General features: G+C 44.7%; 1 protein-coding gene across 1 annotated transcript in view; it reads left to right on the top strand.

Moving 5' to 3' along the window:
- The window catches only part of camk2b2 (calcium/calmodulin-dependent protein kinase (CaM kinase) II beta 2), a 48087-nt gene extending 23999 nt beyond the window's left edge, over window positions 1-24088 (top strand). The window contains exons 9-22 of the mRNA XM_030768325.1: window positions 906-1000; window positions 1164-1286; window positions 1836-1919; window positions 2209-2251; window positions 4126-4218; window positions 7661-7698; window positions 11166-11198; window positions 12767-12835; window positions 15460-15504; window positions 17213-17261; window positions 22186-22261; window positions 22540-22634; window positions 22757-22991; window positions 23781-24088. Of these exons, the coding sequence (XP_030624185.1) occupies window positions 906-1000; window positions 1164-1286; window positions 1836-1919; window positions 2209-2251; window positions 4126-4218; window positions 7661-7698; window positions 11166-11198; window positions 12767-12835; window positions 15460-15504; window positions 17213-17261; window positions 22186-22261; window positions 22540-22634; window positions 22757-22989 (1076 nt within the window). The 3' untranslated portion in view covers window positions 22990-22991; window positions 23781-24088. The remainder of the gene's footprint in view (window positions 1-905; window positions 1001-1163; window positions 1287-1835; window positions 1920-2208; window positions 2252-4125; window positions 4219-7660; window positions 7699-11165; window positions 11199-12766; window positions 12836-15459; window positions 15505-17212; window positions 17262-22185; window positions 22262-22539; window positions 22635-22756; window positions 22992-23780) is intronic.
- Window positions 24089-24618: the final 530 nt, after the last annotated feature.

Here is a 24618-nt window from a genome sequence, read left to right on the forward strand (position 1 = left end):
TCTTTCAAATCCACTTACCATACATCGAAATCCACACACACACATACACAACTCTCTGTCTTTCAAATCCACTTACCATACACCGAAATCCACACACACACACACACATACACAACTCTCTGTCTTTCAAATCCACTTACCGGACACCGAAATCCACACACACGCATACACAACTCTCTGTCTTTCAAATCCACTTACCATACACCCAAATCCACACACACGCATACACAACTCTCTGTCTTTCGAATCCACTTACCATACACCGAAATCCACACACACGCATACACAACTCTCTGTCTTTCAAATCCACTTACCCTAGACCCAAATCCACACACACGCATACACAACTCTCTGTCTTTCGAATCCACTTACCATACACCCAAATCCACACACACGCATACACAACTCTCTGTCTTTCGAATCCACTTACCATACACCGAAATCCACACACACGCATACACAACTCCCTGTCTTTCAAATCCACTTACCATACACCCAAATCCACACACACATACACAACTCTCTGTCTTTCAAATCCACTTACCATACACCCAAATCCACACACACGCATACACAACTCTCTGTCTTTCAAATCCACTTACCATACACCCAAATCCACACACACACATACACAACTCTCTGTCTTTCAAATGAATTCCGTGCGTCCTTTTTCACTCTCCTATATCTTCAAATCTCTTTGTAATCATAATGTACTGCGCTGAAGATAGCCTATGCCTTTGCCATTCCACTTCTGCACAGTTATGGTTCTTGTTGTTGTTGTTGTTGTTGTTGGGTATATTATTTTTTTAATACAGTTTTGGTTCTTTCATTGCGGTATTTGTAGAAAGTAGTCATTTGGAAAATTAATGTTTTGTTAAAGACCATTTTTTGACCCATCTGTACAGGGGTCATCCTGTACATTCTCCTGGTGGGATATCCGCCTTTCTGGGATGAAGACCAGCATAAACTCTACCAGCAGATCAAAGCCGGGGCCTATGACGTAAGCACTGGACTGTCTCCACCTCTGTAATTACAGTCACTCCATATCCGAACAAACCACCAGCCATGAGGTCTGATGTACTGTCGTGTGTGTGTGTGTGTGTGTGTGCGTGCGTGTGTGTGTGTGCGTGCGTGTGTGTTTGTGTGTGTGTGTATGTGTGTAGTTTCCCTCTCCAGAGTGGGACACTGTCACACCTGAGGCCAAAAACCTTATTAACCAGATGCTGACCATTAACCCAGCCAAAAGGATCACTGCTCAGGAGGCACTGAAACACCCGTGGGTCTGCGTAAGTACCCCCTGTCACACCCTCACACACAGATTCACACACACACTCACAGTCACACACACAGTCACACAAATACACACACACACACACAGTCACACACATACACACACACATACACAGTCACACAAATACACATACACACACTGAAACACATGTGCGCGCACACACACACAGAGTCACACAAATACACAAAATCTCTATTCACAACGTGTATTAAACACATATGCTCACTGTAATTTCATTACACACCTATACTATGGGGACCTGGCTGTAATAAATGTTCTCTTCAGTGTTGCCTTCCCCTGTGAAATGACTCTCTCAATGAACAGCCAAAAAATGTGCATTTCAATGAAAACATTGTGATGGATTCATGTGGTGCCTGTTTGGTGTTGCTTCAACACAGTGAAAGCAACACACACAATCCTGTTTACAGTTATAGTCATTTAAACTGGACAGAGTATAACGCAACGGTAATAAACACGCAGCTGCTGGATCTACTGAGGTTCCTTGAATTCACCGTGATTCTCTCAATGTCTTTGTCTCTCACAGCAACGTTCGACTGTGGCCTCTATGATGCACAGACAAGAGACAGTGGAGTGTTTGAAGAAGTTCAACGCAAGGAGAAAACTCAAGGTGTGGCAGCCATTTCATTTCAGCCGGAAATGTAATCAGGCACAGTAACAGGCGGTTTTCCAGAGGCAGACTGAGCCTGAGACTGACTGAAATGTCACGGTTAACCGGGATTCCCCGTCAAAAGTCCTTTTTAGTCCTGCATGAGGGCAATTCTTTCATCCAGAAATCTGGTCGTGAGAGACTGACCTGAGCAGAATTTTAAAAAACTGAAGGTTCAGTCAGAGAGTGACAGTAATTGGCTCATTTCGCATCTCTCTCTCTCTCTCTCTCTCTCTCTCTCTTCACACAGGGTGCTATTCTGACCACCATGCTGGTGTCTAGAAACTTCTCCGGTAAGTTAACGTCTCCCTCTCCGCTCACTAACTCTCACTGACTCTCACTAACTCTCACTGACTCTGCACAGAGCGTTTATGTCTGGGACAGTTAATCCTGTTTCCTCTGAAGGAGTGAACCATGATAGAATTCCTCATCACTCATCACCGGTTCATACCGGTGGGGTTGGGGGTTGGGGGTTGGAGGGGGGGTGGGGGGGGGCGGCAGTTAACGTTCCTCTGGCTTGTAAAGGGTCAGTGACCCTTTCAGCGCGCCCTGGCACAGCCGCTTCGTGGATCCTGGTGTTTTTCCCCCCCGAGTGTCCTCTGAGGTAACGGATACGGTGATTCAGAAGGAAAAGCTCTCGGACTCGGGAAAGAACCCTTCGTAGCTTCCGGACATTTCCTGAGGAAAGGGTGGGGAAGAGCAGAGACGCAGAAGGACATGAGCGCGGGCCTCTTGGCTTTAGCGTGTCAGCGCGTCGTTTTCCAAATCCTGCTCCCGGGAGCGCCACGTGGTTTTACATCTCTCCCCCTGCCGCGACACACACCTGATTCGACTCGTCAGCTAATTATCCAGTGCTTGATTAGCTAAAGCAGGTGTGTTAGGGCAGGGAGAAGCTGTGCGGGGCTTAGCGCGCGTTCAGGAGCAGCAGTTGGAAACACGGTGTTTAGCAGGCCTGTACCGTTCGCTTTTTGGTGAATGGCGTCCAGGCATCTTCGTTTTAATGTTTGTGAAAATACAGCAGCCGTCCTGAGGCTCAGTGTGGACATACGGTATGTCTGGGTACATTAGTCGGAAAGGAAATGGAATTTTTTTTCTTTTTTTTTTTTTTTTTGCAGGTGTGTTGTAATGCCAAAAAAAATGTGTGACCAACAAAAAACTTGGCATTTCTAATGACATGCGATTTATGTCTGCTCTAATGAAGCATCTGCTCTGTCACACTTTTCCTCTCTCTCTCTGTCACACACACACACACACACTCACACACACACTCACACACACACACACACTCACACACACACGCACACACACACACACACACACACACACTCACACACACACACACACACACACACACACACACACACACAGTCACACACACACACACACACAGTCACACTCAAACAGCAGGTCGGTGGGCGGCAGCAACACTGTGCTTGTTCTCAGACGCTTGTAGAGGAGTTTGGATCTCTCTCTCTCTCTCTCTCTCTCTCTCTCTTGCTCTGTCTCTTTCTATTTCTCTCTCTCTGTCCCTCTCCTCTTTTCCTCTCATCCTACTTTCCCCTCCACACAAGCCCATCCCTCGTTCACTAGCCCTCCCTCTTCCATGCCCTCATTACTGTAATTACCTCATCCTCCAGGGGTGAGTCAGCCCAGAGAGGGGGTGGAGGAGTGTCTTAGCATCACTCAATCCCCAGCCCCATGCTGGAACGAGATGCTCTTTAAGCAAAGTGTTCCCAGGCTCACCAAAAAAAAAAAAAAAAAAATCCCATCCCAACCCCTCAGCGAAGGCGCGTCAGTGTACGAGAAGAAACCAGAGCTGACATAACCATGCGTTTCCCTTACCGATGACATGAAAATTAGCCCTCGTGTTCGATTTCAGTGTCGTGGGGACGTCTTAGAGAGAGGGCAAAAAAATTATTATTATTTTATGAAACGACATAAGTGCACCTCTGAGGCGGCGATGGGACAAGTTACACGACACTAAAACCCTAATCGGTGAACGCGTCAACCTCTAATAAAGCTGACCTTTTTCTAGACTAACAGACTGCTCTTCTCTCCTCCCTCTCTGCCTTCTGTTTTTCTCTCCCCGTTCTCTCTCTCTCTCTCTCTCTCTCTCTCTCTCTCTCTTGCTGGCGGGTGTGTTTGGGGCTGTGTGGGCCTCTGTCAGTGGGCAGACAGACCACAGCTCCAGCCACTGTCTCTGCTGCTGCAGCCGCTGCTGCTGCCGCGGCCGGTACCACAGCCGGCCTGGTGGAACAAGGTAGCACCACCCCCAACCCCCCACCCCCCGTGCCAACCTCCCCCCCCCCACATCAGAGGAACCCTACATATCTCTCTTTCTCTTCCTTCTTCTCTTCTTTTTCTTTTCCTTTCCTCTTTTCCTCTCTTTTTTATGCCATCCACTCTTCATTGAGCATGAGGCCTTGAGCATGTAGCTATGTGTTGTCTGGATCTCACTCTTCACGGGCAGACTTCCTTGTGTTGTATTGTATCGTCTGACCAACGTGTAGGAATGGCATGCCATTACTTTCTCCCTTCCTCTCTTTCTCATACTCTCTCGCTCTCTCTCTCTCTCTCTTTCTCTCTGTCTGTGTACCCCAAACCTGTATCCTCCCTCTCTCTTTCTTTCTCTGACTTCCATACACTCTCTTTCGTACTCTCTCTCTCTCTCTCTCTCTCTGATCCCGACCTGAGTGATCCCTCTATTTCCTAGTTTCTCTGAAACCCTTAACGACGCCTGTCTGTTTTCTCAGCGTCTGCTCTCATCTCATCTCTTCCTCCATCACTTATTTCCTATTCTCTCTATCCTTTCGTCCCTCTGCGGCGATTTTCCCTCTCTCTCGGTGCACCTCTCTATCGATCCTCTCTCTGTTCTCCGCCAGGTCTCTTTTGGATTATGGGTCTCCTCTCTCTCTCTCTCGCTCTCTCTCTCGCTCTTTTTTTTCTCTCGTTTCTCTCTCAGTGTGTTTTGAGGATGGCCTTGCCTGATCCCTGGTTTGCTGAATGCTGCACGAGGCCACATGCATGTGTTGTGTGTGATGAAGAGCGAGTCTGTGCTAACGACCGGCTGCATGACGGACGACTCTTAATGTGCTTCTTTTCTTCTTAATGTCAAAAAAAAAAAAGAGGGTTCAATGTCAGAAAAGGGATTTTCTGGTCTTTTGACGGAACTTCAGTGAACTCAGCGTGACTAACAGAGAGGATTTTGAATGAGAGAAGATCTCGCGTGTTATTTTACTTCACACGGACACATTTGCGTGTATTCATCAAGCTGACTCTCCTGTCAGTGGTGGTAGAGTTTTAGAGTAACCGTGCAGTTTAGTGACTTACCCAGGGGTACACTGGTACACAGTGGGTACACAGTGAACTGTCATAGCTGGGATTCAAACCCCCAAACTCTTCGTTAATGCTGCACCACCGCCACCCCACATATTTGACAAGTAGCGGTCCCATTTTAATATTGGTAATAAATGGCTGTCTGCTCTAGGAGCATAGTCACTTTATTTATTTATTTGTTTATCCGTCTGCCTTTGGAGTTAGTGGTTAAGAGTCTAGAGTGTGTGTGTTGTACAGTGAAAAACAGTAGATCAGTATTGTGGGCCAATATGTCACTGGTATGTGCTAATGTTTTAAGTTAATTAAGCATGACCTGTAATGACCTGTGATGAAAAGGTCACTAAACTGAAGAACGCAGAGTAACGGATGACCAGTACTGTTTGCCTGTGGTCATAACATCATTCAGGACTGAGGTTTGGGTTGTGCCGTGTCCTAAATAGCCACATAAGTCTAAACCATCACTTCCTTACTTAATGTTAGTAGAACAACTTTGTATGAACAATCTGAAAAATGTTGTGACTGTTTTTTATCCCAGGTTTTGCTGCTCTGAACTGATCTTAGAGATAAGTTTACTTTAGAGATAAGACTGCTTTTATTTTGTTTAGATTTTTTTGTTTACCTCAGAGACCTACAAATATTCTGTGGTCAAGTTTGTGCTATTCTTGTGAACACTAGCATGAATGTCAGTCAGTGTGTTAGAATAGTAGAGACAGCTCTGTCTGCCTTAGGCAACTCTTGGCTTCACCCCCCCCCCCCCCCCCCCCCCCCCCCCCAGAGACTTTCCAGACCTTTTTGTAATGTTTTTTGTGTCACGGGTCATCATTTTATACAAAAGAGTTCCCACCTTTGTTTCCCCCCTAGGTGTCAGTAAAACATTTTGTCCAGGTGTTTCATGAAGAAGTTATTCGAGATGACATCCTCTCATAGTTATATATTTCCGTCTTAAACTGAGTGTATGTGTCTGTTTTAGCATTCAGGTTGTGTGTTTCGCACATCCGCGGCCAATTTCCTCCCCAGATTGATTTGCTAGTTTTGTACAATTGAACCCTCTGCCTTCTTACACTAACCAAAGGCCTTCCGATCGATGCGCCTTTTTTCTTTCTTTTTTTTCTCTCTCTTTTAGTCCAGTCTCTTAATTTGTTCTGTCTTAATCTCTCCCTTTCTCGTCCCCCCCAAAAAAAACCCTTCTTCTTCTTCAACTCTAAAATCTATGCCAAGGTAAGGAGACTCTCTCTGTCCCCCTCCTTCTGTTTGTCTGACCATAATTCACCAGTTTTTTTAGGTCCACGCCGGATTTCAAAAAGAAAAAGAAAAAAGTGTATGGTAGATTGCCGCAAACAGGAAACACTGAGTATACATGTCTATGTGCTGCGTTGCTATGGCAACGAAACTATGAAAGCTACCAGTTCTCTTTGACGAGGCTTTGGGTTTTTTTTTCTCCACCAGTAATTTCATTTCATTCAGTTTTCATTTTTGTTTGTTGGTCTTATTCATGTCTTTAAAGAAAGCGAAAATATAAACGTAGAAACATGCAGAATATGTGAAGAATTCATCGATGTGGCTGTGTCGATATTTTGAACGTGAACGAAAAGAGTGTCATGATATTTTCTCCCCATAAAATGTCTCACGGATCATTTTAAAGGTTTGCTCTATGTGGTAAAGGTTCATTATTTGATGGAGCAAAAGTAAAAACGAATGTTTAATGTTTAAGTATACTGAAGAGTGGTAGGATGCGTGTCCATACACTGCTGATCCACGCCTGTCTCATGCTGGTGTATGTGTGTGTATGTGTGTGTGTGTGTGTATGTGAGGGTGCGATTCTGTATGTGAGGGTGTGGGTATGAGTGAGAGTGTGTGTATGTGTGTGTGTGTGTATGTGAGGATGTGGGTGTGAGTGAGAGTGTGTGTGTGCATGCGTGCATGTGTGTGTGTGTGTGAGTGTGTGTGTGCGCGTGTGTGTATGTGCGTGTGTGTGTGTGTGTGTGTATGCGTGTGTGCGCGTGTGCATGCATGCGCTTGAAGCCTGCTCTGAAGTGCCCTGTGCATGCCATTCAGTAACACAAGTTGGAATGCCTTGATTATAATCTACCATTGTTTCTACCTGCCACAGGGATTTTGCCTTCTGCTGGGATATGGATTTCTGTCACACAACACACTACCCCCCCCCCCCCCTTCATGGTTTATGTTCCCCCCCTTCACCATGAAAGTGTTTTTTAAAAGGCTTTTAATCCTCTCGGTGGAGAGATTTTCTCCAGGCTTTGGCGGAGTACCATTGCAGACACTCTTGTGTGTTGAGTTTGGGTTATGTTGACTGGAGTGTGGTCTCTCTTTCTCTGCTCTCATGTTTACTCTCTCTCCCTCGGCAGCAGCCAAGAGTCTGCTGAACAAAAAAGCAGATGTTAAGGTAAGTTCACCTCTCCCCTCTGTTTCTGCTGCCCCCCCCCTTCCTTTTCACCAGCCTTCACTGCCCCCCCCCCCAACCCTCAATCTGTCGCTTTTTCGTCCTGTTATCGCAACATCAAGTGTCCCCTTTTTCTGTCCATAAAGATTGGATTAAAGATTCAAGATTGGATCTTTATTCCCCCCCCCCCCCCCCCAACCTCTGAACTTTAGTCTGTCTGTAGTGTCTTAGTGTTTCTGTCGCTCTAACAGTTGTGATTTTGTGTGTGTGTGCGTGTGTGTGCGTGCGTGTGTGTGTGTATGTGTATTTAATGTGCTGCTGTCCAAGATTTCTGTCTGTGCGTAAAGTTGTGTCTGTCCGAGCGTGTAAATTCAAGGCTAACGCAGACAGGTTTTATGGACTATAACATTAGCCCGTAAAAGGGAAGTTCACTCCCTCTGACATGTGGGCTCATTTTTGGTTTCAGTTTTTTAATCAAATATGGGGGATTTTTTTTTTTCATCAGAAATGTGAAATTTTTCCTGAGAATGTTCTTTTTCCAAAAACTTAAAAAGAACTTAAAACTGCACCAATATATAGTTCCATTAATGATCATAACTGTATCTGTTTTTTTTAATAACATGGATAATTAGGTTAAATAAAATGTTAGTTGCCAGCCCAGATTTTCCACGAGATGTGTAATAGTGCCAATGCTGTAGTTAATGCTAAAAAGCTAATGCTTTTCCATTTATTCCCACAGTAGAGAAGCAGTAAACAGCATGTTTTACTGCTGGTCTTTAAGTCATAATGTGAAGCTATTATCACTCATTGACACACATTTGATACCCAAACCGAACATCAGAATACGCACAACATATAGCATATGTATTTACATATTATATTATATAAAAACATTGGTAAACAGAGGAAATGTCATCGACTGTTTCACTTTTAAGGAAACATTTGTCGAAACGGGCTCACGTGCCAAACTGACCGAACTTCCGCTTTAAACTCTTAAGCTTAAGTTTAATTTTCCTGCCACCCTCTCGCTATTTTTATCCTTCGTTGTTTTTTTTTTGTTTTTTTTTTCTAGTAAGGATTAGTATGCACACACACTTTGTGCTTGGAGGAGTACCCCCCCACCCCCTCTCAGTCTCTCAGTTTTCTTTAAACAGAGAAAATTCCGCTAAAGAGAATACAAGCAGATGTTGAGTTGGACTAGTGTGAACCGTCAAATGAAGTTGGTGTGTGTGTGTGTGTGTGTGTGTGTGTGTGTGTGTAGACTTAGGGATTCATTTTGTTTGATAGCGTATAATCTGTGCAGACAGTAAAAGGTTGCCCTTCACATTTGGAGCTCTATGGAAAAGTACGTTCTGCATTTCATTTGAGATTGGATGGGTTTATAATCTGGAAAATAATCCTTCCCAGTCGCTCATGTTTCATTCAGACCACTAATCATACCTTACATAATCTCTTCACATGCAGTCTGAGGTAGAAACCCCCCCCCCCCCCAAAAAACCCCTCTTCTCTCTCAAGAATATCCTGCCACTGTTCCCATTCCATCCCATCAAGGCTGATTTTTTGAAATGCAAAGCCCTTAATTATTGTAGCCTTTGCTTTTGACTTTGCAGCCACACATTCGCTGCGCAGCACAGTTCTACTGCCTACGACACGTTTCAGTCCTCTGCTCCTTCTTCCTACCACTTTGTGACACACAGTCTTTTCTCATTTATTTATTTATTTGTTTATTTATTTGTTTGTTTGTTTGTTTGAAGCTTTGTCCTACCTGACTCTCTCAGCAACTATTTTCTCTCATTGCGTTTCTCACTCTCTCTCTCTCTCTCTCTCTCTCTCTCTCTCTCTCTCTCTCTCTCTCTCTCTCTTTCTATCTCTCTCTCTCTCTTTCTATCTCTCTCCCTCTCTCTCTGTCTGTCTCTCTCTCTCTCTGTCTCTCTTTCTGTCTCTCTCTGTGTCTCTCTCTCTCTCTCTCTCTCTCTCTCTCTCTCTTTCTCTCTCTCTTTCACTCCTTTCCTTCCCCTTTGTAGTAGTCTGCCCTATGTCCCCCTCTCTCTCTTTCACTGTACAAAGCTTTACCTCTTGATTTTGCAGTAAAACTCTGTAAAGCACATCTCTGCAAATGCAGCCGTATTGTTGCAGCGTAGACCCAGTTTAAAAAGACACAAAGGGGCTCACACAGTATCCGCTGGGGAAAATGTGTGCGCTAACATCTTGTGCTTCACAGAACAGTTCTGCATCTGCTCTTTTAGCAGGTGCAAGCTGTCTTCATCTCTCCATCAGCATGCTCAAATCAAAAAGTCCGCTTTTCTCTGCTTCATCTCCATTCTCTCCCCCCTCCATTTTTCTCCTCTCAGCGCCTCTTTCATTCCACGTCTCTCTCCATCCAAGTCCTCCCTCGCCAGCGTCATCCAGCTCGATGTTTCGTAGATGGAGAAAGATGGGGGTCACCTCAGTAGGGAATGAAACTCCCCGTTCCATTAATAGCTGCCTGTCTCAACTGCAGGAACTGTGTGGGCAGAAATAGACACTTCCACTGCACCTCACTCATCGCCTAGCAACTGGATCGCCAAACTTCTGCATTCTGTAATTTTTAGGCGCCTTTTTTTTCTTTTTTCTAGCTCTTTCTCACATTTTTTTTAGCTCTTTTTCGTCCTCCATGGTTAGCAAAAGATCTTCCCGAACATTGATTTTAACTGCCTTCAAACAACACCCGCCCCCCCCCCCCCCCCAAACTCAGGCTTTCTTCATAACAAAGCTTAACAGTGTTCTCTGGCCAGACTAAAAGCTCATGTAGAAAGAGAAAATGGTTAAACGTTTTTTTTTAATTCTTCAGAGCAAAAAAAACCCCCCAAAAAAACAAAGGAATCATTGCCATGAATCGTTTTGGTTTAGACAGATTACAGGTCATAATGACAGCCAACTGTGTATAGAGTATTACCTGTAGGTGGTTAATCCACTGAATTGAAATGAATAGGGATTTAGCTGAATGATCCTTCCCGGTTTACCACCATCAGCTGACCCAATGGGAATAAAAGTCTCTTGGCCAGAAGTCGAGTCTGATGAAGACCAGGGAAGAGCTGTGAAACTGCAGGCCTCAGAACAAGGCCCCATCCATTTCATTTTTGCAGAGTCTGCTCAGACGTGAGCTGAAAATGTGAATATTGGTGACTCTTGTCTGTCTCGCTCTGCTCAGGTCTTCATCAAATAACATCACACTGCCATTTCTTTTCCTCCATCTTGCTTGGTACCCCCCCCCCCCATCTTCTTCTTGACTCCTTGACCTCCTTTTTTCTTCTCTTCTTCTTCATGTTTCATCTCAGAGTTTATCATGTGTCAGCTCCGTGTATTTCAGCATTAAAAAAACAAACAAAAAAAAAAAAACCTCCATTTCCCAGCCCGTCCGTCTCATTCATCATAACATTGTCCTGTCTCCTTTTCTCCTTTTTCATCGTTCCACTCACATGACGGCCCAGAAACGGAAGTCCAGCTCCACTGTCCAATACATGGTGAGAACGTCATTTAATCCTGCTCCCTTTATCACTGTCTCTCCCTCCTCTCGTTCTCCGCTCATTCCTTCGTTCATTCTTTCTCTCATTCATCCGTTTGACTCTTGGATTAATTTCCACTTGTGTAATGTGTGAAGAAGACAAACGCCTTGATGCTCTGATGAAAAAAAGTGTTGATGCCGAAGAGTGTTGAGGGACAATTAGGATTTTGTTTTGTTCCTTGTAAATGTTTGATGATATTAATACACTGATTAAGTAAGAAGGCAAGTGTGTGTATATTTCGTGATTTAACTGTACTCTGTATAGTTCAGTATGTTTGTGTGTGTGTGTGTGTGTGTGTGTGTGTGCGTGTGTGTGTGTTTGTATTTGGTTATCTAATTGTACACTGTATGGTGCCAGTATGTGTGTGTTTATGTATAGCATGTGGAGTGAGTGAATGTGTGTGTGTGTGTGTTCGCGCGCACACATGTGAATTTGGTTATTTAACTGTACATTGTAGATTGCAGTTTGTTTGTATATATCGTGTGTGTGTGTGTGTGTGTGTGTTTGGTGATTTAATTGTACACTGTATAGTGCAGTATGTTTGTGTTTGTGTATAGCGTGCAGTTTGTGGACATTCAGCTGTAAGTCGGTCAGAAACTGTTTGGTGTTGTAGTCAGAGTCTGTGCTGGTGTGTATGTGTATCTGTGTGTGTGTGTGTGTGTGTGTGTGTGTGTGTGTATGTGTACACATGTGTGCTAGTACACTCACACACACACATACGCATGCACAAACACACAAACACACGTGTATGTGAGTGTTTCTGCCTTTGCTTTGCATTGATTCTCTATTGTGGTTTTTAACTGGCTTTTTTTTTTTTTTTTGGACAGCAGATCCAACCACACTTTCTCACATGACCCTCCTCTCTCTCCCTGTTGCTCTCTCTCTCTCTCTCTCTCTCTCTCTCCTTCTCTCTCTCACTCTCTGTCCTTTTCGTCATCTCCTTTAACATTCTTGCTTTGAATCGGTTTTATTGGGGAACTGTTGAAGTGTTGGTTTGGATCTGTTTGTCTTCATAAGGACGCCTTGCAGAAATCCCTTGTCTATTACATGCAAATTCCTCTGATTTTGACTGGCAGCCCAAACATACAGGAACCAATGGTTGGATCCTGAGTGTGTGACCTGTTAGTGTTAGGAGACTGTAGTTTTATTCACCTAACCTCTTGGTGGATACTTAGATAAAGAGCTCTGTGTGATTAGGTTGTGTTTTCTTCTTCTTTCTTTCTTTCTTTCTTTTTCTTTTTTTTTATAAATCCAGTATGTCAATTAAATTTAGATTTGAATATTTTCCTCAAGTCAAATCTTAAACGCATGAGTTGGTCTTTGTACCACTTTCATGCAGAATCTACAGCACAACCTAGTCCCTCAAATGCCTGTGTACTGTCTCCTCTTTTGTTTTTTTTGTTTTTGTTTTTAAATAAACTGTTCCCATCGTCGCAAAGACGATGTAAGTGTAAGTGTACCCCCCCCCCCCCCCCCCCCCCAGCCCCCGTCCTCCCCGTTAACAGAATGTTGTGTTTTCTAAACAGCCACAGTCAAACAGCACGAAAAACAGCATAGTCACCAGTCCCAAAGGAAACACCTCCTCTCCTGCTCTGGTATTTACTTCTTTATTTCTTTCTCTCTCTCTCTCACTCTTTCACGCTCTTTTTCTCTCTGTCTTTTCGTTGATTATGCCTGTCTATCCTCCTTCTCCCCTCCTTTGCCCCCCCCCCCCCCCCCGTCCCGTGTCTGTCTCTGTTGACATCCTCACCCTCCATTAGTCAGTCACCTGTCGCCAGACGCTGTATGCTTGTGGTAGAGAAACTCACACACGTTCTGGGTTCAAGCGCATTTTGAACCTGTGCACTGACCGATGAGATTTTTTTTTTTGTTTGTTTGTTTGTTGGTTTGTTTGTTTTTGTTAACCCTCTGCACAGATAGAACACGGAATAAGAGTTAAAGCTGATTTTGCCAGCTGTGGTGGGGAAGTGGCACAGCTGTGTGTGTGTGTGTGTGTGTGTGTGTGTGTGTGTGTGTGTGTGTGTGTGTGAGAGTGTGTGTGTGTGTGTATGTGTGTGAGAGTGTGAGTGTGTTATTTTTTTTGTTCCACCTCAGTGGGCAAAAACATCGAACGAATTCAAACAAAGCACCTGAGTTGGTTAGTCTTTTTTTTTTCTGAAAATCGACTCACCTCCATATAACCCGTGTCATAAGTTTATCTGGAAATGTTGATGTCTGTTTGTGTCTGTACGTGTTTTTGAATGCATGTTGTTTGTGTTGTTTTTTTGTTTTTTTTTTTCTAATACTTCTTATCTTATCTATGTGTGAAGTGCTTCCTAAAGGGAAATACCTACAGCAATGTCTCACTAATTTACATGAAGGATGCACCATAACAATTGCTAATGTTATATCTGAGAGCTGCAGACTGATTGCTGTCGTGTTTCACGTTTGTGTTCCTAGTTCAGGACGTGTATGTAGATTTGCAGTTTCAGCATCATCATGACTTAGAGGTTTTGGCTCGTGGGTTTTGACCAAATCCTAAAAAAGCTGACAAGCTCGGGATATTTCTTAAAGTAAACATAAATAAAGGTTGATAGGTAATTAAATTACCCCGGAGAAGAACCGAACAAAATTACCACTGGCTCAAACAGCAGAGGAAAGCAAGCACAGCATCCCGTAGAGCATCGCGTTATTGTTATAAATACTGTTATGGATTATAGAATCTCTTTGTGCTGAACTCTGTCTGCTTCCAGTTTTTAAGCCCCCCCCCCCCGCCCCTCGACCTCCTGTTGTCAGTGTAAAACCGTTAGAAAAGAGATGGAACAACATGCCATTGACAGACTTGGCTAGAGATGAATTTTTTAAGGTTATGCTGTGACTAACTTACCCCAAGCCTCCCTCAAAAATAAAATCACGTGGATTTCTCCCCAAAAACCCTACGGAGGTGTCAGTGGGTAGGTACATAGCTTCACGTAGCTAAGTCCTCGCATAACTGTCAGTAATGAGGAACGTGATGTCATTTTTGTGTACGCTTTTAGCATTTTTTTTACTATTTCTTGCACAAGGGCAGATGCAGATGTGAGATTCAAACGCATGATGTGAAGTCCCCTCTAGTTCAATATAAAATCATTCAATGTCTCTCCTCCCCGTCCTGCTGCCGGTCAGACATGGTGATTATGCACAGCGCTCTCCGTTTTGCAGCTCGAGAAGTTTCGTACATTCCTCTACAGGAACCCGCAAGATAATCCTAACTTAAACTTTTCAAACGTCGACAAGAGAGCATCTATTCATAAATACAATGTCTATTTTATTACATAGGCCATTTTTCTCTCTCTAATCTAAACGGTGAGGTCACCTGAGTCCAACTCTTAATGGTTTTATATTTAAAGTGGTCTTAATGAGGTCTACAGTAGGCGCTCTGAGTCTGAGCTGAATGACCGGCGTTGAGGTTGTTGACCCCCGTGGCCTGGCTTCAGTCGGCTTCAATAGCACTGCATTATGCCACTGCTCTCTTTGGCCCCTTTAACCAGAGCATCACTGTCAATTAATGACCTCCTCACATTCTGCTCTCAGAGCACTCTCTCTCTCTCTTACTCTGCTCTTTCTCTCTCTCTCTCTCTCTCTCTTACTCTGCTCTTTCTCTCTCTCTCTCTCTCTCTCTTACTCTGCTCTTTCTCTCTCTCTCTCTCGCTCTCTCTCTCCTTCACTTTCTTACTCTGCTCTCTCTCTCTCTCTCTCTCTCTCTCTCTCTCCTTCACTTTATTACTCTGCTCTTTCTCTCTCTCTCTCTCTCTCTCTCTCTCTCTCTCTCTCTTTCACTTTCTTACTCTGCTCTCTCTCTCTCTCTCTCTCTCTCTCTCTCCTTCACTTTCTTACTCTGCTCTTTCTCTCTCTCTCTCTCTCTCCTTTTCTTTCTTACTCTGCTCTTTCTCTCTCTCTCTCTCTCCTTTTCTTTCTTACTCTGCTCTTTCTCTCTCTCTCTCTCTCTCTCTTTCTCTTTCTCTCTCTCTCTCCTTTTCTTTCTTACTCTGCTCTTTTTCTCTCTCTGTCTCTCTACTTTCTCTGTCTTCTCTCTTTCTCTTTTTTCATCTCTCTTTGCTAACACCCACTATCTTTTTCTGATTTAACTCTTTCCATTCTCACCTTCACCTCATTTTTTTGCTCCTCTCTCTTTTCTCCTCTTCTTCCTTCCCTTTCTCTCTCTTTCTCTCTCTCTCTCTCTCCTTCTCTCTCTCTCTAGGAGCCTCAGACCACTGTTATCCATAACCCGGTGGATGGGATCAAGGTACACCCTTCCCCACCCTCCCATCCTCTCTCTCTCTCTTTCTCCTCCTCCTTTCTTTCTCTATCTCTCTCTCCCTTCATCCTTCTGTGTGGGTTGTATGGTGTTGGTCACACAGTCATTTAAAGGGGCTGTGTGTGTGTGTTTTTTCTGTGTGTGTTTGTGATGAAGGACACACATACAGTAGAACACAGTGGGTGATATTATATTATGTTTACCCTTCGTCAGCTCTCTAATTAAAAAACAAAATGAAGAAGAACTAACAAACCAGCACAAGCCCTTTGGCTCAATGCAAAGCATATGTCTCACATTTAATACCACAGAGCTTCCAGAGAAGGGTGGAAAAAAAATGTTTGGGTAGAATTTATCAATCCACAGATTTGCCTCCCCAGACATCAGTAAGAGCATTTGCTTAACCATGTAATGTAGTTAACGAAGTCTGTAATGATTTTCAGTGCAGCACTGTTCATTAGTTCACACTAATTATCCAGTAACCCCAGTCTAACTGCACTGTGCACTGCTAGATTTCCCACTGTCCAGTACAGCTGCCCTGCTGTGTGACAGAACAAAGTAAGACAGACTTTTTTGACCTTTTGCTGCTCTTCAGTAATGTTTTAATTTGTCTGAACGATTACTCCTGGTATCTAAATCTGTTCAGACTATCTCTGACCCCTGACCCCTGACCTCTGCCCCACCCCGACCTCTGCCCTCTGCCCCCCGCCCCACCCCCCACCAACAGTCAACTCTGTCATCATCTGGGCCCATTCAGTTCAAGTTCATCTCACTAACCCACTCTCTGTAATCACCCTAGAAACATTCGTCTTTTCCTCCTCATCCCTTCATTCTTTTGGGCCTCATTCTTCAGTCTCATCACCTGCATGCCCCCGTGTCAGGAGGACTTTTAGAGCAGGGCCTGCCAATGTTGTCTTCTGAGTCCGTTTTTTTCCTTTAAAAGCCTGTGTATTAATGTAGTCTGGATTACCTGTGTTCGACAGCCGGTCTCTCTGTTTGTTTGCCTGTCCGCCGCTTTGACCAATAGCGTGTGCCCATAGACAAGCCGTCCTTCTGAACAGGGAACGGTTTAGAATGAGATGTGGGTTTAAGAGAGGGCTAAAAGAGTAAGCGTGTGTATGTTTTAAATGTCAAAGATTAACGTAAGCTATTAGCAGTGCTAGCTTCGTGTGGGTGGGTGTATGTACAGAAGGGAGGGGAGGGGTTAGACCAGAGCTGGGATTTTTTTCAAAGCTACCATCTGAGGGTATGAAAATCATGGCTGCAAAATGGAATCTGGAAGAACATCTTCAATCTGTTTCGCACCGTGACAGGCCGGCCAGGTGGTAGGCGACAAAACAATAGAGTACAAGCTTCCTGCACCGAGCTCTGAGTTCAGTGGCTCGGTCCACAGCTGAAGTGCTATTGACAGAAGAGAGACTCCAGCCTGCAAAGCCATCTGTAGAAACCAGTCAGACACGTTCTCACGCATTCATTGGGAGATGAATGAATATCACACATTTATCGGGAGTTTGTGTAGGACTCCATTTGTGACAGTGATGTTCACATCTGTTTTTTTTTTTTTCTTCTTTTTTTAGGATTATTTATTGTGTATGTGCCTATGCTTGTGTGTGTGTGAGAGAGAGAGAGAGAGAGTGAATTTAAAAGCAAGGACGAGCAGATATCAACTGAAGCGTCTCTCTGTGTCTCCTGTCCGCAGGAATCTTCAGACAGCAGTAACACCACGATAGAGGACGAGGACGTGAAAGGTAAGGTTTTCAGGTTTCGCGTGTCCGGAGGTCCGTTAACGGCAGCGAGAGGCGCGCTGAAGGGGTTCTTGAGCGCTCGCATGTGCCAAACGAATTCACAGACCGCGATTCATTACGCAGTGTCATACTTCTCCCATCTGGTACCGCTGAGCAGCGCTCAGAGCAGCTGTTGCTTTAGGCGCAGCAAGCTGGTCAGGAGACCTCAGTCAGCTGGGTTAGCAAAGGATCACCCACCGATCCACACCTATGCTGCTTTGTCAGACAGGCACTGCGCCTCATTCAACTAGATGAGATTAAATATGAATTTGTTCTGTCACAGTCAGACAGACTAGGGAAGAGATTGCATTTCTGAAGTAAAAAGGAATTAATAAAAGGGAAAAAAAAAAAACTCTAAAGACCTCCACTTTGCATCATGCTATGATAGAATGATTTATCGGTGTGTTGGTGATTATCGGTGATTTATCGCTCTCTTGGTATTGTCTTTTCACTGTCCTGGTTTTTGTTTTGTTTTGTTTTGTTTTGTTGAGAAGAGGATCAAATGTTTCAAAGCTGGTAAGCTTTAGGAATTCCATTGAAATCCAAGCTTTGCTGAGTGAAATCTGTCTCTTGTCACTCCCCTGAGAGAGACAGACAGGCAGGAACACAGCAAGGGCACCTTGACCGTATTTTTAGTGCTGCGAGGAAACAGGACCGAGAGAGAATCATATTTATATCTCCATCTGTAAGATCTTAGCAGAGGATTTGAGTCAGATAAAGAAAGTAGTATGGGCGTTTTTTGTATTTGTGTGTGCGTGTGCGTGTGCGTGCGCATGTGCGTGTGTGTTTATGCACACAAATGAACTTATCTGCATTTGTTCATATCCTCAAGGTCAGAACTTAAATGGATTTAGTTGTTGTTGGGGTGACACGAGGGGAGAGGTATTATGAATCAGTTACCAGTGCGCTTGTCTGAACCAGAGTAGTTTGAAGTTGCCTGTGAATTGTTGGTTTGATGTTTAATGGTCTACCCCAGCTCATCAGCTTTATCAATCTTACTCCTGTCCTCTCATCCAGATGACTTTCTGATGGCTGCTCTCCTCTGCCCTCCTTTTTTGTCTGAGTGCTCTCTTTTCTATGTCTCCCCCACTTATTTCCCTGACGTCCAATAGGGAAAAGCCTAGATAGCAGCTCAGTTAAGGCCCACTCAGAATCCAGCCAATCAGCTCAAGGTCCCGCCCCTGCCATCTTCTGTAAGTTGTAGTATGTTTCATGTTGATTTGGCCTGGCCTGTTCTCTCTGTGCTCTGCATTATGATATTACAGTACTAACATGTGTCTTGTTTTTATTATATATATATGTATATTAAAAAAGCATTTTAGTTTAATACAATACATTTTAATGAATTTAAGGATTGTTTTTTTTTTTGTTTGTTTGTTTGGGTTTTTTTGCCTGATATAGAGCTTTCATGTTCATCATTAAAATTTGGCGGGAAAACAAGAATGCTATTCTTCTTTTTCCTTCAGCTTTGATTCACTTTAGCAGATGTCTCTGCATTTGGTTTGCTGTGCTTCTGCATTAAAACGTTAGTATTTTAAGTAAGATGACCAGAGGCCGCTTAAGGTGTCGTCCAGCAGTGGGTTTAAGCCCTGTAAACACGACTCCTCTCCTCCTAACCGGCTGCTGCTCTGCATTTTCTGCTGAGTCATCGCCTCTCAGCCGAAACCACTCTCAGAAAAGAGCTCAGAGGAGTTTCGCTTTAGGTCCCATCTGTTGATTTTGTACTTTGAAAACCAGTCTAACAGTTCTCATGATCTAGTTGGTCTAACCTAGTCCACAGTCATTCCTTACAGATGCTTGTGTGCCACCTTGTGGCTGCAGATAGAATAGCATGCATTGTAACAGATGCAGCAGTGAAAAGTGCATGGAGATTCCCTCAAACGTCCTCTTGCTGCATGCGACGAAAAACAACTTGCGGCTTTGCCATCTCCGCACCCGTTCATTCATTCATCTCATCTCATCTCCTCTCCTCTGACCTGGGTCTCGGTCCAACCTTTCACCCCTCAAACGACCCCCGAACCCCCCCCCCAGCCTCCAAGCTGACCGACATCCTGAGCAGCGTACGCAAGAGTTCAGGACCCGCGGCTGACGGTGAAGGAGCTGCCCCGCCCTGCCCCTCCCCTCCCCACACCCCCATTACACAGAGTGAGTAGAGCCTCCACAGGAGATCAGAGTAGATGGCTGTCATTGTGCAGCCAGAGTGTTGACATCTGGTCCTCCAGAGACCAGAGTCCTGCTGTTTCTCCCCCCCCCCCCCCCCCCCCCCCCTTCCTCTACCCCTCACCTGGGAGAGGTAATTTTGTTGTTGTTGTTATTGTTACCTGAGATACAGATATGTGTACTCATTTGCCAAAACAGACGCATTTAATCAAATTTCCTTATGCGTTTATGTGCTGTCGCAAAAAGACCAGCAATGTGTCCATTAATTAAAAAATGAAGCAAAAAAAATTCCTCAACAAGTGACTGATCACGTTAGTAGTTTGGCACAAGCTGAGAGATGTTCGTGTGCTAAAAGCCACAGTAATTCTGACCCTCGGAGCCTGCTAGGCGGGAAAGCCGGGAGAATTCCCGTTCTGGAAGACTGAGTCATGTTCCACTGCTATAGGAAAAGCATCTGTTCATAAGCTGCTGCCTCCGCCCAGCGCACACCTGTCCATGACTCAGGCCCCAGCGGGGCAGACGGCTTTCTCGATATGTCTCTGTCTCTCTCTTTCTCTGTCTCTCTCTCTCTCTTTTGAAAGGCTCACTCAGTAACCTAACTGCATCCCCCTCGACCCTTACGTTTGGATCGAAAAGTTCTCTGTGTCTCAGTGATTTTTATCGACACCGTATTTTAACTGTTTTTTTTTTTTTCACTTTCTTGGATGTTTTGTTCATTTCCACATCTCCATTCTCTCTCTCCCCAATTTTTTTTTTTGTTGTTGTTGTTCTTCTTCTTCTTTTTCTGCATCAAACCTCTGCGCCCCGCCCTCGTCCTCCCTCCCCCCCCCCCCCCCACACACGCGGTCCTCTCAGCGCGGTTCACAGATCTGGTGAGCAGCGTGGGTCGTGGCTCTGGCCCCCAGACTGAAACAGAGACCTCCTCGGCACGACCTAGCGCCCCCCCTCCCCAAACCTCCTCCCCTACACCCTTGCCCCACTCCGGCCCCTCACAGTCTGTGCAGAGTGAGTACACTGTTGTGTGTGTGTGTGTGTGTGTGAGTGTGAGAGAGAGAGAGAGGGAGAGAGAGTGTTTGAACCCTCCCCTGTAGTGTCTCTCGCCACTGCAACCGGGTATCGCTTGCATTCCCCCGTCTGTAGACCTCGTAGCTATGGATCCTGTAGCTTGGCTTTAATCTGCATTCCCGCATCCGTAACCCCCTGTAGCTTGGCTCTGAATTTCGGCACGGCTGACGGAAACTGGTCACCTCGCCGATAAGACCGCAGCTGCTGCGTTAGTGCAGAAATGACATTTCCTCAGCGGGCGTTTGGAGAAAGTGCTGCGATATCACTGCAAAGCAACCGCTCCAGGAGGCGGCAGTTACGACTGTAGTGGTTTTTGTTTGTTTGTTTGTTTGTTTGTTTCGGTCTGTCCTCCATTTTAAATATGGGGACGCAGAACTGAGGCATTAGCACAGGGCATAGGTTCAGGCTGGAGGCCAAGGAAAAAGGCATGTTAGGGCACCCGGTCGCTAAGCTCCCCTGCTGTGTGAAGGGAGGCTTTTAAAGGGGGAGATGGAGGGAGGGAGAGCGGGAGGGAGGGACGGAAGCAGGGAGGAACTAAGCCTTATCTAAAAGGACGAGTGACAGGAATAGCATGGTGAGCTCAGCAAGCTTTATGAAGTTAATAGCAGGCAGAGACAGAGAGTGAGAGAGAGAGAGAGAGAAAGAAAGAAAGAAAGAAAGAAAGAAAGAAAGAAAGAAAGAAAGAAAGAAAGAAAAAGAAAAGAGCATTTACTTTAGTTTTCACATGACTGAGAGACTATTGGACCAGGAGCCTTGTGTGTAGGTGGTTACAAGAGTGAACTTAAACAAGAAGGAGAGAGAGGAAGAGAGAAAAAAAAGAGAATTGGTTCTGTGTGAGCTGGGCAGCTGAAATGTGAGAGAGAGAGAGAGAGAAGTCGGGGAAATGAATGACTGGACTGACAGACATGAACGAGAAGCTGTCAGGTAAGTTTGTAGCCGAGCGTGGCTCTTACCCGTCCGTCGGTCACTAAGTACGGTGGAACTCCTGAGTCAGAGGTAACAAAGGCCACGTAATTGGCTCTGGCGTTGGCGACTTTGACCTACATGTGTACGTATGTTTGTGTTTGTGTTTGCGTGAGCGAGCGTGTCAGTGATTTGAATCCATTACGATATCCTTAGGGTTCAAATTTGTTTCTGTTCGGTAGGGGGGGGGGGTGATGAAGAGAAAGAGAGGGAAGGAAAAGTTTCAGATGTTAGATCAGCCATTTCGCAGCCTGATAGGATTCACTGTAGCTCTCTGACCAAATAAAGACCTGTTCTCAGAGCAGCTGTCTAGTTGCCTGACTGTTTAACTCACTGTTTTTGCCCTGTGTTGTGCTTTTCTTGCACAGCGAAATAGAGAAAAACAGCGACCATCGCAGGTAGCGAATGTGTGCTCACATCCAGAGCTTAGAGAGGGACGGTTATGTATGCATTGAGTGAAGTGGTCTGTCTGTGATTCATAGCACTGTCTAAGTGGATCTATAAATACAGTTTATGTTTGACATTTTCCTTTAAAAAAAAGAAAAAAAAAACACTCTGAGCCAACGTATGGGTGATTCACATAAATGATGAATGCAGTGTCGTAAGGGACAGGTGTATGAGTGTTGCCATTAGCTCTGCATGAGCCTCTGATGATTCACGTCTCTTCATATGCTGACTACATGCTTGTCTTCCTCCGCAGCACGCAAACAAGAGATCATCAAGATCACCGAACAGTTGATTGAAGCCGTGAACAATGGAGACTTTGAGGCCTATGCGTGAGTCACTGTCATTGTCAGGGTCTTCAGACAAAGCACTCTCGCTGTCTGTGTGTAAATATAGCCAATGAAGCAGGAATCCAGTCAACCTCTCCTGCGCTTAACTCGCACCTGCTCGAAAAAACCCTGCTGCAGCGGGGGTGCAGGCTTAAGGGCTGACTATCAGAGCATAAGAGGAGCTTTAAATAGTTTGTGTTTGTATTTATAATAGTAATACATCGAGAGTTACCTAAGGCTTCGGTACACGAGTAATACCGTTTTTCTGATTTTTCTAACAGGAAAATCTGTGACCCTGGATTGACCTCTTTTGAACCAGAGGCCCTGGGTAACCTGGTAGAGGGCATGGATTTCCACAGATTCTACTTTGAGAACTGTGAGTGAGCCCGAGGAGAAAAGATCGTCAGATACCTGTTTTGCGCTGTCGCTTTTCACTGTCTTTCTCTCTCTGTCTCTCACACTCTCTCTCTCTCTCTGTTTTTGTTTGTTTGGTCGTAGTGCTGTCTAAGAACAGTAAGCCCATCCACACTACCATACTGAATCCACACGTGCACCTGATCGGCGAAGACGCCGCCTGCATCGCCTACATCCGCCTCACTCAGTTCGTGGACGCGCAAGGCCGGCCCCGAAGCAGCCAATCGGAGGAGACGCGCGTGTGGCATCGTCGCGATTCCAAGTGGCAGACCGTGCATTTTCACTGCTCCGGCGCCCCGGCTGCTCCTCTCCAGTGAAGGTACAGTGAACTTTTTCTCCTGCTTCACTCAGGATTTGACTTTGCTGGAAAACAGTTGGTGGGGGAAATATACATATATATATATATGTATGTGTGTGTGTGTGTGTGTGTGTGTGTATATATATATATACACATACATACATACATACATATGTGTGTGTGTGTGTGTGTGTGTGTGTGTGTGTGTGTGTGTTTATGTGTGTGTTTATGTACACATGCACAAGATACATATACAGTGACAAAACAACTATTTCAAGCAAACTTTCACTGCTTTTGATGAATTGTTGAAATTGTTCTAAAACATGACAGACAAAAAGCTGTGTAATACCCATTTTAAATATAATTAACTATCAGTCCTTTGTTATTTATCAAAATTAGTAAGGCCCTATACCTGTATAGTAAATTACTAATTGCCAGAAAAAAAAAAAGTTCAACAAACTTGAAATGTGAAAGTCACAATGCCACATATGTCGCAGCTTTTTTTTGATTGACCTCAACTTTTCCATCGAACAGAAACGCAAAATTTTGGGCCCAACTATTACATTGAACAGAAACGCAATATTTTGGGCCCAACTTTTACATCGAACAGAAACGCAATATTTTGGGCCCAAATTTTACATCGAACAGAAACGCAAAATTTTGGGCCCAACTTTTACATCGAACAGAAACGCAAAATTTTGGGCCCAGCTTTTCCGTCGGGCAGGCTTTGCGTCGTCTACAGCGCATGCGATTAGCGATGCGCACGTGCTTACTTTTCTGTTTTTTTGTTTGTTTTTTTCTTCCCTCCAGAGTGGAGCCGTAACGGAGGTGCGTGATGTGACTGCCGCTGCGGAGGAGACAGGGAAGGAGGTCTGACGGGACGGGAGAGGGAGCCCAGGGTTGGGGAGCTTCAGATCAGCCAGCCTTCCAACACTGGACGCATCTGTCCTTATCCACCTGCATGCAAACCTACACGTATCGTCACCTACCGGGCTCTTCCCTCAGCTGCACATAGGCCGACCCGACGCCACGTGACCCGCACGCGCACACGACCCGCCATCTGAACTCTCGGACAACACAACGTAAACACGACAAGCACGACGCGACGCGACACGACACGACACGACACAGCCTAACATGACGAAATACAACGCAACACAACACCACACGACAGGAGCAGTTGCCCGTACGCCAGGACTCACGGGCGCCGTAAGAGGAGCAGTCCACATATCGGCCCTGAGAGAACACGCTCAGGCCATAATATACCAGTCCAGTATTCTAGCCTGTGCAATGCCTTTGTCCTGCAGTTCCCTTCTCTTCTCACCGTACTCCACCCCTGCCTCCACCGGCCTTACTCTGCCAAGCTTCAGCACTCCCTCCCATAGTACAATTCAATGAACTCTCTTATTGTTATTACTATTATTATTATTATTATTATTATTATTATTATTATGAGTAGTTCTTTCATGATTATTGGTAACATTGTTGTTCTGTTGAGATTGTATATTTAATGGTCAAATTATTGATACCAGTGGTGAAAATACTTAAAATAGTTTTTTATTTTCCCTTTTTTTAATGCATGGATTTTTTTTTTCCCCTCCGTATTTATCATGTAGTGGTTGTATTTTATTTTTTTTTTTCAAATTGT

This window comes from Chanos chanos, chromosome 3 (assembly GCF_902362185.1).
Source record: "Chanos chanos chromosome 3, fChaCha1.1, whole genome shotgun sequence".
NCBI lineage: Eukaryota > Metazoa > Chordata > Actinopteri > Gonorynchiformes > Chanidae > Chanos > Chanos chanos.